At 42.8% G+C, this 13090-nt stretch overlaps 1 protein-coding gene across 1 annotated transcript in view; it reads right to left on the bottom strand.

The window, feature by feature from the left end:
* The window catches only part of LOC129755100 (uncharacterized), a 198097-nt gene that overhangs the window by 25772 nt on the left and 159235 nt on the right, over positions 1 to 13090 (bottom strand). The window contains exon 3 of the mRNA XM_055751432.1: positions 11601 to 11724. Within this exon, the coding sequence (XP_055607407.1) occupies positions 11601 to 11724 (124 nt within the window). The remainder of the gene's footprint in view (positions 1 to 11600; positions 11725 to 13090) is intronic.

Below are 13090 nucleotides of genomic sequence, written 5' to 3'. Positions count from 1 at the left end.
CACGTCGGGTTTTTGACGTGGGTGTCTAAAATTAATTTTCGTCTTGCGGCTTTCATCACGAGTAACTTTTTTGGAACAAAACAAATTGAAATGAAGCACTAATAGAGGAAACATTTCCAAACAAAGAACTGTCAAAACATTCCAGGTCTGACAATTAGGAGCGCTATGGTATAATAAACAGTGCGTTCAGATTTATGATGATCCATGCTTTATTCCGCAAGCAACGCGCAGAGCCAAGATTATCTGCTAAACAAGATGCACCCGAAAAAACGAACTACTCTTTGAGTAGTCCCGACACTAAAATCGCTTACCTCAAGGAGCTTGGTGAAAGCACCCTAGGCGAGGAAGCAACTTTCCGAGCGCTATCGCAGGTCGCATCTATTGAATGCAAGGACTTGGATGAATTTACCACTGCAGAGGAGCTCGAGAAAGCACTCTCTAACATACCTGCAATGGGCAACGAATCAGTAGCTATAAGACTAAGAAAGGCGTACGGGGGAATGCAGATTGCGACGATTCGTCTCTCACCAATAGCGACCAACAGGCAACCGACAGGGAGTGGGGCACATTAGAACCACGCCCAGGATACCGAAACAAATGCAACGCTGTTTGAATTGCTGGGACTTTGGTCACCAATCCTGAAGCTGCAACGGACTCGACCGGTCACGATGTTGCTGAAGATGTGGATGAAGAAGAACACTTTGATAGCGATTACAAAAATCAATCAAAATGCAGCCTTGAGATATTCGCGAGACTGGAGGTTGCGCTGTGTAACACTGGAGCTACCAGTACCTATCAAAAGCATGGAAAACCAGACATAATGTCAGTGATTGAAGTCTCATTCGCGAGCCCATCACTTAAAACTGATATGAACTGGAGAATGTGTGAAGACTAAACACCCATAGCGATCACCAAGCGATACGGTATATCGTAGGAGGCTGAAATCCTGTGGTTGCGAGGCAACCACCGGACTAAGAGCGGAGAAGGAATACACAAGTTTTTGATCAGAAAGTTGTTAAACACGCAGAGAGCGGCGCAAGTGCAAAACACTAAACAGCTTATGAAAATGATAGTATCGGTGTTGGACATTTTTATGCCCAGAAGAAGTATACCCAAGTGGTGGCAACGACCGGCTTACAGGTGGACCTCCGAAATAGACGAGCTTCGTGCTAGCTACCTGAAAGCCAGGCGGTGAGCTCAACGGGCGAGAAACGATGCCGACAGAAAACCGAAAGGTGCCGTTTATTGAACAGCCAGGGTAGCACTCCTACGAGCTATCAGGATGAGCAGAGAGAATTGGAAGATAAACTATCGATAAATTTATCGCTAAAAAGTAAACTCGCTTCGCGTAGTCTATGTCCCATTAGACTGAGTCGATTTGGGGTCATTTTTGAATTTCTCAAACCTGGGGTCTTAAAAGCTTCGTCTTGGTCCAAAACTCATCCATGATTTTTTGTAGAATTTTTAAGTAACGTTTACATGAGTAAATTTGAACTTTTAAGTTTGTATGGGAAAATTGAATATTTTGTACTGAGAAATCAACATCATTTTTGTTTCTTCTGTGAAACCAAGCCAGCTGATGATTTTTGTGCCAATTTATAAAATTCCTCAAGGAAATTTTCCGCTGAACAACTTTGTTGAAGACCGTAACTTCGTATCTTATTAGATAAAAAAGTTATTAGCTGTTTAACAGGGGTATGTCTTTTCGCATTGATAAACGATAAATTCAATTGACATCACTGCTGGAGCCTTGCGATGTATTGCATGCAAAGTAGTCATGCAATACCTCGCAAGGCACCATGCAGTGATGTCCAATAAATTTATGGGTTATCAATGCGAAAAGATATACCCCCGTTAACGACTAATAACTTTTTTGCCTAGTAAGATACCAAGTTACGGTCTTCAACAAAGTTGTTTAGCGGAAAATTTCGTTGAGGAATTTTATAAATTGGCACAAAAATCATCAGCTGGCTCGGTTCTACAGAAGAAACAAAAATGATGTTGATTTCTCAGTACAAAATATTCAATTTTCCCATACAAATTTAAAAGTTCAAATTTACTCATGTAAACGTTACTTAAAAATTCTACAAAAAATCATGGATGAGTTTTGGACCAAGACGAAGCTTTTAAGACCCCAGGGTTTGAGAAATTCGAAAATGACCCCAAATCGACTCAGTCTAATGTCCCATGCATGCCTTTTCTTTCTACCGTACAAGATAACAGGCGTCGTCATCGAAGGAATTGATCTTCGATGATCAGCAATGATCATACTGACGATCGATAAGAGCATGAGTTCTCTGATAACAATTGAATCGCTTCGAACAATACCCACAATTTACCACAGCACAGCTGATTTACAGAGGACCGATGAGGCAATTGACCACCGACTACCGATCCAACAACGAGTTTGAACCCTGGCCGGGTATCTAAAAGGCCTTCAACTTTACTTACTTACTTAATGATCCCGCGCCGATCCTCCGGTGCATAGGGCCGTGGTAAAAGACCTCCACTGTTGACGATCCGGGGCCAGCGACTTCACCTGGTCCCAGTCAAGATTCTCGTCGACAGTTCGGATTTCAGCGGCTAGGCTTCGCCGCCACGAGTTTCTGGGCCTGCCTCTTCTTCGATGACCTTCTGGATTCCAGTCAAGCGCCTCTCTGCAAATCTCGTTTTCATCTTTTCGCAGCGTGTGCCCAATCCATCTCCACTTACGTTCCCGAATCTCGATTTCTAGCGCCCTTTGATGACACCGGCGATGTAGTTCCTCATTCGAGATCCAGTTGCCAGGCCACCAAGCGCGGATGATGTTCCGCAGACAGCGGTTTACAAATACTTGCAGTTTTCGCGTCGTTACCGCATATGTGCACCAAGTTTCGCACCCGTACAGCAATACGGATTTGACGTTTGAGTTGAAGATTCGGATTTTTGTTCGTAGAGAGATCTGGCGTGACCGCCAGATGTTTCGGAGACTCGCAAACGCAAATCGGGCCTTTCTGATCCGGGTTTCGATGTCTTTCCTGGTACCACCATCAGGCGTTATCTGGCTACCAAGATACTGGAAGCACTCCACTTTCTCAACTTGTTGCCCAGCTACCATGAAACTGGAGGGATTTCCTGTGTTGATCTCCATTGACTTGGTCTTTCCGACATTGACTTTGAGACCTGCTGCCTTGGAACTTTCGGTGAGGTCGTCGAGTTTGCTCTGCATGTCCGGTTGTGTTTGGGCGAGCAAAACAATATCGTCAGCCAGGTCAAGGTCGTTCAGTTGCTCCATTGTTAAAGGATTCCACGGCAATCCTCGGTTCGGTGCACAGTCGATCGATCCAGTCAGAATCTCATCCATTACGATGAGGAAAAGTAGCGGTGATAAGATACATCCTTGTCTCACTCCAGCAGTTACCGGGATTGGTTCGGACAAGACACCATCGTGCAAGACCTTGCACGAAAATGCCTCGTATTGTGCTTCGATGAGATGGACTAGTTTCTCTGGGACCCCTCGTCGCCTTAGAGCCGCCCAGATGTTTTCATGATTAAGTCGGTCGAATGCTTTTTCGAAATCAACGAACACCAGCAGAAGAGAGTCCTGGAATTCGTTGATTTGTTCCAGTATGATTCGTAGCGTTGTGATGTGGTCCACACATGATCGTCCGGATCGGAATCCAGCTTGTTGCCGTCGGAGTGTAGCGTCGATTTTCTCCTGGATCCTGTTCAGGATCACTTTGCAGAGTACTTTGAGGGTTGTACAGATCAACGTTATGCCTCGCCAGTTACCGCACTCTGTCAGGTCTCCTTTCTTCGGGACCTTTACAAGGATACCCTGCATCCAGTCGGCCGGGAATGTTGCAGTATCCCAGATGTCAGCGAAAAGACGGTGCGACATTTGTGCTGACAGGGCAGGGTCGGCTTTCAGCATTTCAGCAGGGATGCAATCGATCCCAGGTGCTTTGTTGGATTTCATGTTTTTGATTGCCGCTTCTATTTCAGCCAGCGAAGGCGCTTCCGAGTTGACGCCATTTATGCGACTTACTGTTGGCGCTTCAAGCTGCGGGTTCTGTTGGCCATCGCTATTCGTGACTCGGAAGAGTTGTTCGAAGTGCTCAGTCCATCGTTTGAGCTGATCTGTTCGATCGGTCAATAACTGACCTGCTCGGTCTTTCAGCGGCATTCTTGCATTAGTCCTTGCACCACTGAGGCGGCGAGAAATGTCATAAAGTAATCGGATATCTCCATTGGCGGCGGCTCTTTCCCCCTCTTCGGCTAGGGAGTTTGTCCAGGCTCTCTTGTCTCGTCTACAAGCTCGTTTAACTGCCTTTTCCAGCTCCGCATATCGTAAGCGGGCGGCTGCTTTTGCTGACCCGGTACATGCCTGCTCAATTCCGACTTTCGCCTTTCTCCGATCATCGACCATCCTCCAAGTTTCATCCGACATCCAGTCACTTCTTCTTCCACAAACTTTACCGAGAGTACCATGGCTCGTCGTGATAAAGGCATTCTTGATTCCACACCACTGTTCTTCGACTGTTCCGTCTGTCGGCAGCTCCGAGGCTCGGGATTCTAGCTGTTCAACGTATGCCCTTTTCACCTCTGGATTCTCCAACCGGCGGACGTCGTATCGACACCCGACTTTCTCCTCACGCCGTTGGACACGCGCAACTCTCAGTCGTACACAGCAAAAAAAATTGTAACGATGGACGATGTAATTCTAGCAGATGTTAGCCATATGATGTAATAATTTGAATTTATGTTGTTTTATTACAAAATTGTGGTGTTATTACATCCAAAAGATGTGCACAACTTTAAGATGTCTGTTAGTGTAATATCACATCATTGAATGTAATAACATCAAAGCAACTCATATCTGTCAACGAAAAAAAATTCATATCAAAAACGTTGGAGGGGTTTCTGAGGCTCTGAGGTAACCGATTAACTGGTAAGAAATATCAATTTGTTTAAAATTAGTAAGCAAATCCGTTGATATATGTTAATATTTATATTTTTTTGTTTTTAGGACAATTACCTAAAAGAAATAATGTACTAGGAGTGTGAGAAAAAGTAAATAAACAGACGGAGGGTAAGTGTTTCGATTAATTTATTTCTTCTGCTTTCAGGTGCTTCAATTATATGGAATCCTTTTAAAGGTTCAAAGCCTCAACCCGTTCCTTCCTTCATGTCATGCATATGAGAACATAAATTAAGATCCAGAGTCAAAAAAGCAAAGACGAGTCTACGTGATGCTGATAGTTTCGACAGTAAGGACATTGCCGGAATCTGTTGTGAAAATAAAATCAAACATTCAATTTGCTTGTCGCGTACCGAACAGACCATAAAGTGTTAAATAAACCTCCTATTGATGAGATATAAGACGTGATTGTGAACGCTGGATTTAAATTTGGTGTATTCAGTTGAAAACCGAGATTCTCGCTACTGATGCTATCTAGTCTAGTAACTTCATTTAATCAATTGCAGCTACGTAGTTCTTTTATTAATTTAAACGATTTTATTTAATAAATTTCAATCTGAATAAATCATTTTTGTAGTTTTATTGAAGATTTACTCCTCTGAAAAAGCCCCAGTAAATTTTAAACATAAAATCATTCAGAGTATCATTTGTGACTACATTGACCATTTGTGATTTTCAAGCATTAAGCCATTTTTACTCCTTCAATTTGATCATTTGAAAGCAAAGAGTTCATCAGACCTCTAATCATTGTAAACTTGCACATATTTCGGAAAGTACAACGACAAGTTCATACAATAATATCTTCCCTCATAAATATCGCATCGAAATTTTAACATCGTTTTGATGCTCTACGTTTATGTGTTTGTCTACTACGATACATTTTCAAGTACAATTTTTTACATCTGAACGATGTGATTTTTTAAATCAAAACGATGTAATATTAGGTAGCATTTGCGACTCAAGTTATGTGCACGTTTTTGATGTAATATCGCTACACTTTTTTTGCTGTGTATCTCGCCAAGGACGAGGTGATGGTCAGATGCAATGTCTGCGCTTCGCTTGTTGCGGACATCAAGAAGGCTCCTTCTCCATTTTCGGCTGATGCAGATGTGGTCAATTTGATTTTCTGTTCGGCCATCTCGGGATACCCAAGTGACCTTATGTGCTGGTCGATGGGGGAAGAGCGATCCACCGATCACCATGTTGTTGTTGCCACAAAATTCTACAAACAGCTCTCCGTTTTCGCTCATCTGTCCTAGGCCATGGCGCCCCATGATGCGCTCAAGGTCTTGATTGTCGGAGCCAATCTTTGCGTTGAAGTCGCCCAAATGGATTTGAATGTCACCCTTCGGAATTCTCTCTACCACGCTGTTCAGTTGACTGTAAAACTGCTCTTTCTCCTGCAAATCGGCAACGTCAGTTGGCGCATAACACTGGACCATTGTAAGGTTTCTAACCCGTGTTCTAAATCTGGCTACGATTATTCTTTCGTTTATCGGTTCCCATCTAATGAGGGCCGCGTAGGCCTGCGGGCTTAACAGGAAACCAACTCCTCGTTCCCGAGTAGCATGTTCTCCTCGTATGCCAGAGTAAAGCAGGACTTGCCCGGATTGTGTCTTGTGTTCTCCAGTATTAGGCCAACGGACTTCGCTCAGTCCCAGAATTTCAAGCTTGAGGCGGCTAGCCTCTCTAGCAAGTTGTTCCAGTTTGCCTTGTTGGGCAAGGGTTAAAACATTCCAAGTTCCAATTCGTGTCCGTGTTTTCATGCTAAAAGTCGTCGCCAAAGTTCCAGATCGGTCATTTCTTTCGGATTCCGTAACAAGTTATGAATCGGGAGCAGTAGGTTGTTAGCCTAAAGTCCCTATCCCGCGATGGGGCTGCCATCTTGGACTTAGCTGGCGGGAGCCGCATTTCATAAATTCAGCCGCTTGCTGCAAGACAGACGCTGTTTGAGCCGCCCCTGACCTGGAGAACAGACGCTCGGTTGTTGTTGCACGCCGCCCCTGACCTGGGGAACAGACGCGTGCGGCCACCTTCTCAGTCTGCATGCGACCAAAGCATTCACCGGGGTTGGGTACCCGATCTCCGCTTAGGTTACTCGCACCCCAGCCGGCACCGCGGGGAGGTAGAGATAGGAGTTGTGAATAAGAGGTGATATGACCACTATGGGGTCTCGTGTTGCACATTATCCACCGTTTACCAGCCAAACCAGCCAACTTTAAGTCTATATTATTTTATAATTACCAAGTTAACGTTAAGCAAAACTGTCATTATAGTTAATGTAAGAAAATCCGCGAGTTTTACTGTTTCCGGTAAACCCAAGCATCCTAGGGGACATTCAAGGATTTCGAGCAACGGCATCTGGTAACGTGCGACGGTCGGCTTGAGATCAGTCGATTGAGTCCAGCCACGAAATAACTTCTGCACAGGTTGGTGGTAAAAGGCCCATCCGGTACCAAACAGCTACAAACAGTAAGAGAGTAAACGACCCATGGGGCCAAGCCAATAGAGTTGCACTAGCGAGATTTGGAGACCCGAAGTCGCCGAGCGAAAAGTGTTTGGAAAAATTGAAATAAATCGTTGCGTTTTTGTTTTTGTCAGAATGGCCCGACGCAGTGGCCACTAGCCCTGTACAACGAGAGAGTACATGACATCGAGCGAGGAGTATGTGGCTATCGCTACGAAACTTGCGGTGAATAAGGCCCCAGGCTCGGGCGGGCTCCCGAATTCAGTGGTGAAGGTGGCGGTATAGACCATTTCAGATGCTTTCAGAGTGGTGTACCAAAAGTTTTTGACGAAGGATCTTTCCTCAGCCTGTGCAAAACTGCGATTGCTGCTACTACCAGCACCGGGAAAACCCCCAGTCCATCATCTAACCGACCTGTTTGTCAATGGGATGCCTTGGTATACTACTAGAGAGAATAATCATCAACAGACTATCTATCTGCACAGAAGGTGAAAGTGGACTGTCGAACCGACAGTTCGGTTTTCGGAAAGGATCTCCCAGTAGACGCCATCCGAATGATGACAGAGTACGCGAAACGCGTATATCAAAAGAAGAGGATGCTTAAGTTTCGGTGTCAAATATTGTTGTGATGGTGCGTCGAAAGTCATCAACTCACTGGCCTGGATAATGCCGAACTGCCATAAAGAGTAGCATGAAATGTCTCCTTGCGAGCATGACACTATCGAAACTATAGTACGGAGACGCGGCCTGGAGCTCTGGAAGTATGGAGAGTCCAACTTTTACCTAACGCAGTTCCTTTCGGGTCATGGGTGCATCAAGCAATACCTTCATCGGTTTAAGCTTATCAGCTTGCCATATTGCCCGGAATGCGTAGAATATGCTATAATTTTCTACCCAGATTAATGTCGAGGCGTTGGCAACTTTTAACCCTGAACGCTGAGAATGGTGTGGATGAAATGTGTCGCGACGAACATTCATAGCGAACCATAAACGACGAATTCTCGCAGACCATGTGCGATTTGAAACGAATCAGGATCAAGGTTGCTGATAAACTCGCAAACGAATTCATTCAGTAGCGAAGCGAATGATTGCTAGAGTAAACAATGACTGAACATTGGAAGGAGAAAATCAACAAGGAACGCATAGATGCAACACGAACGGAACGAAAATTCATAGTACATGGTTCACTAAGACGGCGTTCTTATGTTGTATGTTTTGATTCGTTCGCGAGTCAATGCTTAACAGCGTCATTACTGCGGTTGCGTCGATAACGATTGGAAATTTTGGAGCAAACGATGCGAATATCATTAAGCCTGATCAGAATAAAGAATGAACGGAGATATAGTCAACCTAACTTAATGAACTAATGGAAGGTCTCAGGCCTCGTATGACACCATCAATCAAAAATAACGCAAACTTAGGACGCGGTATAACCCTAATCTGAACTCTTACGTGCGGTAAGGCTTAAAAGGTCTCACGTACTTTTCTACAATCTTCCCTGTAGAAATAGGAAATGCAGAAACTATGCGAGAGTGGACGTGACGGAGTCGTAGCTTGGTAGTTTTCATATCGGCCATGTCCTGGTGATAGGAAATCCTACGGAAGTGGTTGCTGTTACAGGTGCGAGTTATTTTGAACAACCTCCTCGTGTTCGAGGAAAACCGATGATATTTTGGCACGCAACGCCAACCGTTAATGCTAGCAGCATGGCGGTACTGCTACTGAGCCTTTTCTGCTATTAGGTTGGTTCAATGAAACTTGTTCGTTCCAGAACCAAAAATGAGAAAAAGTTAAAAGGAAAAGGGTGAGATGTATAAATGCATGAGCACAGTCTACCCTTTGATGTAGTATCATAGGATGAAACCAAGTGCCATATCTGATATACCAAGCCCAAGGTGGTTTTAGTTTGACGAACCCACTCACGGTAGCAAACACCTGGCTGTAATGGTTTAATGTCAAATCTCTATCTTGTAAAAACACTTTTCGAACTACAAATTATTTGAGATGAGACATAATGCTTTGTGAACTCTACCCCGGGGATTATTCAAGGACTGTCATTTACTGAGAGATAAGTAGCGTGGACCTCTTGCCTCTTGCCTCCTTTGTCCTTACTCTACCCCGGGATTATTCAAGGACTATCATTTACTGAGAGATAAGTTGCCGGGACCTCTTACCTCTTTTGTTCTCAAAGATCCTCTAGGTAAAGGATCTTGTAGAAAATGTAGTGACAATGTAGTGTAGTGAGTATCCAATATGATGCCTTAGGACAGTTCAAAGCTGGGATCAAGATCAGTGAACCTACGAAGACTTAAGAGCGTAGGTGATCAAGATTTTCTGCTAACGAGCCTTATTTAGAAGCTAGCGGACAACAGAAAAAGTATTTATTTATAAAATTTTCGCAATCATGGATTCAACTGTGGGTAGTTGCATATAGGTATATAGACTGCTCCAGAAATTATAAGCACACCTAATGTTAACGGTCATTTTGAATCGATTTTTTTTTCGATTTCTGCTGGCTGCGTTCTTTTGTTTACACATTTCTGTACGTGACAACATAAAAAAAACATTTAGTTTGTGATTACATTTCAAAATGCGTGGTCTTACTTCGAAGAAGAGAAAAGTATCGTGCAGAAGTGGTGTACTGTGAGTGGAAACTCATTGAGTAAATTGGCCAAAGAAGAGTATGTGAGCGTCGAAGCGGTAAGGACAGCTATTATAAAATATTGTGAACATTGTACATTTGAAGATGAACCGAGGAGTGGTCGGAAATCTGGTCATGTAAGTCCTACTATCGACAAAAAGATCAGGGATGCCTACAAACAGATGCGTACTAAACAGCGACTTGGGCTTAAGACGCACCGGAAGCAGAAAAAAACATTGAAGAAAAAGCCGCCCCTGTCAAACCAAGAACCCGGCAACTGTATGATTCAATATTTTGCAAAAGTTCTGGGTGGACGATTAAATGTATGTGAAATTGAGGTTTAAACAGTCAAAAACGGGCTCACGGGGGTAAAGTTTTTTTGTTTCCTCAACACCCCCGACTGAAAACAAATATTATTTTCTTTTACACTTACACTAATTACCCTCCGGTTAATCCATACTGCAAAAATTTCACAAAGAATTTTCAATAAACATATGCTCTACTTCAAAACCGCAGACCTTAACGAACTTCAAGAATTTATTTCCTCTAATAACCATCGAGGTAGAAATCCGGAAAATTCACGAGATTGTTATTTTCCTCATGAACCACATATCCAGCCGGAAATGGCACCGGAAATGATAACCAGCCGGCAGCAGCAGTTTTCCGGCAATCCTGAAGAAGCAAACGCCTTTCCATTTGACTGCGTCTTGCCTTGGCATCAATCGGATGGCAGTGCAACTTCTCGGTATTATAAGGTGCACATCCAGGTGCTGTTGCTTGAGTTGGCAAAAGAAGTAGTTCAAGTTCTCTCACACAGGATGGTGCTTTCCCTTTCGAGACGAGATGCAACAACGCTTTCAGAAAATTGCTTACATGCATTGGATTCAACGGAGTACATTTCGAATAAAAAAAAATCATCTGATTCACACACAGAGGTACTATCAAATTGGGAATGGGAGTTCCGGTTTTTGTATGAACTGGATTTGGAAAGGAAGCAAAGTGGAATTCCCTAAAAATAATTGATAAATGTTATAAGATTCACATTCTCAATTGAGTTTCAATGATTTTTATTTATTTTTAGAAGTCGACGTTGAAACAGTATTAGATTTGACATGAGATTTTGGCTGATTCTCATTATACAATCTTTTTGAAAGTAAATCAATCAGTGGTTTTGGACGCATAAAAAAAATCATTAGAACAACAAGATATTTTAATTTTAAATGTTTTTATACTATGATTTTTCGTTAGGCATCAACTTTCATCGATGAACGATAGATGCATTCTATACTTCTAAATTTTGCAACTTTCCGAGGAGCACCGACACTGATTGATTATTCAATCGCCAGACTGATTGACAATCCCAAGATCAGGAACAATCCTTCGAGACGTTCAGGGTATAGTAACAACAAATGCATCACATCGTTCCATCTTCAGCTTGTCGGCAGCGCGCATCATTAGAGTATGTAGATCGATTTGCATTTAGGAAGTAAGGAAACCGGCAGATGTTGCCAGAATGCTTGTCAAACTCCTACCTGTTGATATGCTTTCCTTTTCCAGGAAACTTTCCCCGCTCGGTTTGTCCACCTCGCCCTTCAGGAACTTCCGCTCGTCGTGGGCGAACACTGACAGGAATATGCAGGAAATGCCATAGTAGAACTGGAGGGAAAAAATAGACAGAGAGAGGAAATGTTTTAATGCTAACCGAAACTGACATCGTCATTTTAATAGTAAGTGCTTGTAGGTGAGATACTGTGTATGTTGTTCAATATGCAAATTCTGGGAATGCTGCATCGGAAATTAAGCCAGAAGATGTCTTTGCCTAGAACGTGAGTCATGTGTATCCATTACGGCATTCTAATGAATGTCAATCTGAATTTGATGTCAAATGTAATTAAGCTTGCTAGCAATATGTAGGTGTGCTTGAGCAGAGAAATTCCACCAACAGCAGCTAATCACTTCAATGGAAGCATCAGCAAAAGTGGGATATCAGTGAGAATAATAGTTAAACGGAAAATAGATGTCAAAATAGAAATTTACCTTTAATTAGCTATATCTTACGCCACGTGTGTTATTACTATGATAATTTTATAATATCAAATTAATATACAACTCAATCTTCATAACAAAAAAAAAAAACAAATCTCACGACCACATAGAACTCCTTCTTATCAACATTTTATAAGCGTCAAAAGTAATATTTCTGAAATTAAGTTGAGTGTCGCAGACAGTTTGAATTGAGTAACCTGCAGTCGTTCATACTTCATTTTATCAATCAATCAAAAGGTTTTTCGAATGGTGAAATTTTTCCAGTTCATTCAATAGTAAACGATCAAAGGATTAAAATGCAGTTTTACAAAAACAGCAGATTCTAAAAAATATTCATCCTTATAAAAACTAGACAATTCGCTTAGCTTGATTTGGTTGACTACACATACCCCCTTATTCAGCGCCGCGCGTGAGGTGACGATAGTCGAATCACCCTAGTCACCCGATTCCAGTAGTCGCTTTAGGTGAGAAACGTCTTTTAGAATGAACTTTTTGAGTTCTTATCCTAATCTAGTAGTCAGCTGGGCATGAACTTCTGTCACATCGGCTTCGGGAATAAGGTGACAAGACTCACGTGACTCCGACTCGATTCGACTATCGTCACCTCACGCGCGGCGCAGAATAAGGGGGATATTCACCCTAAATCATTGAACTTAAAGTCCTTAGATATGATCATTCATTTTGAACTTCTGATAACATAGCTGATTAGACTTTGCTCAACTTATGCGCTTCAAATTCCATGATCGTAGCTAAGCAGAACAAGCTTTACCTCGCAAAAGTTGCTACTCCGTGATTGATCGAGGCCATCAGATTGGTACGAGGGCCTAAAGAATGGTGTTCTTGACTAGCAGCTCATTCACAATGCACAAAGCTCATGCTCTCCCTTTGAAAATTATCAATAACGGCGCCGACTACGTCCTAATAGTCAATGAAGAATGAAGGAAGGATTGTAAGTAGGATACTTTCTAGGATCAAT

This window comes from Uranotaenia lowii, chromosome 3 (assembly GCF_029784155.1).
Source record: "Uranotaenia lowii strain MFRU-FL chromosome 3, ASM2978415v1, whole genome shotgun sequence".
Classification (NCBI taxonomy): domain Eukaryota; kingdom Metazoa; phylum Arthropoda; class Insecta; order Diptera; family Culicidae; genus Uranotaenia; species Uranotaenia lowii.
The sequence above is the reverse complement of the archived record's forward strand: the minus strand, read 5'-3'. Positions and strand labels throughout refer to the sequence as shown.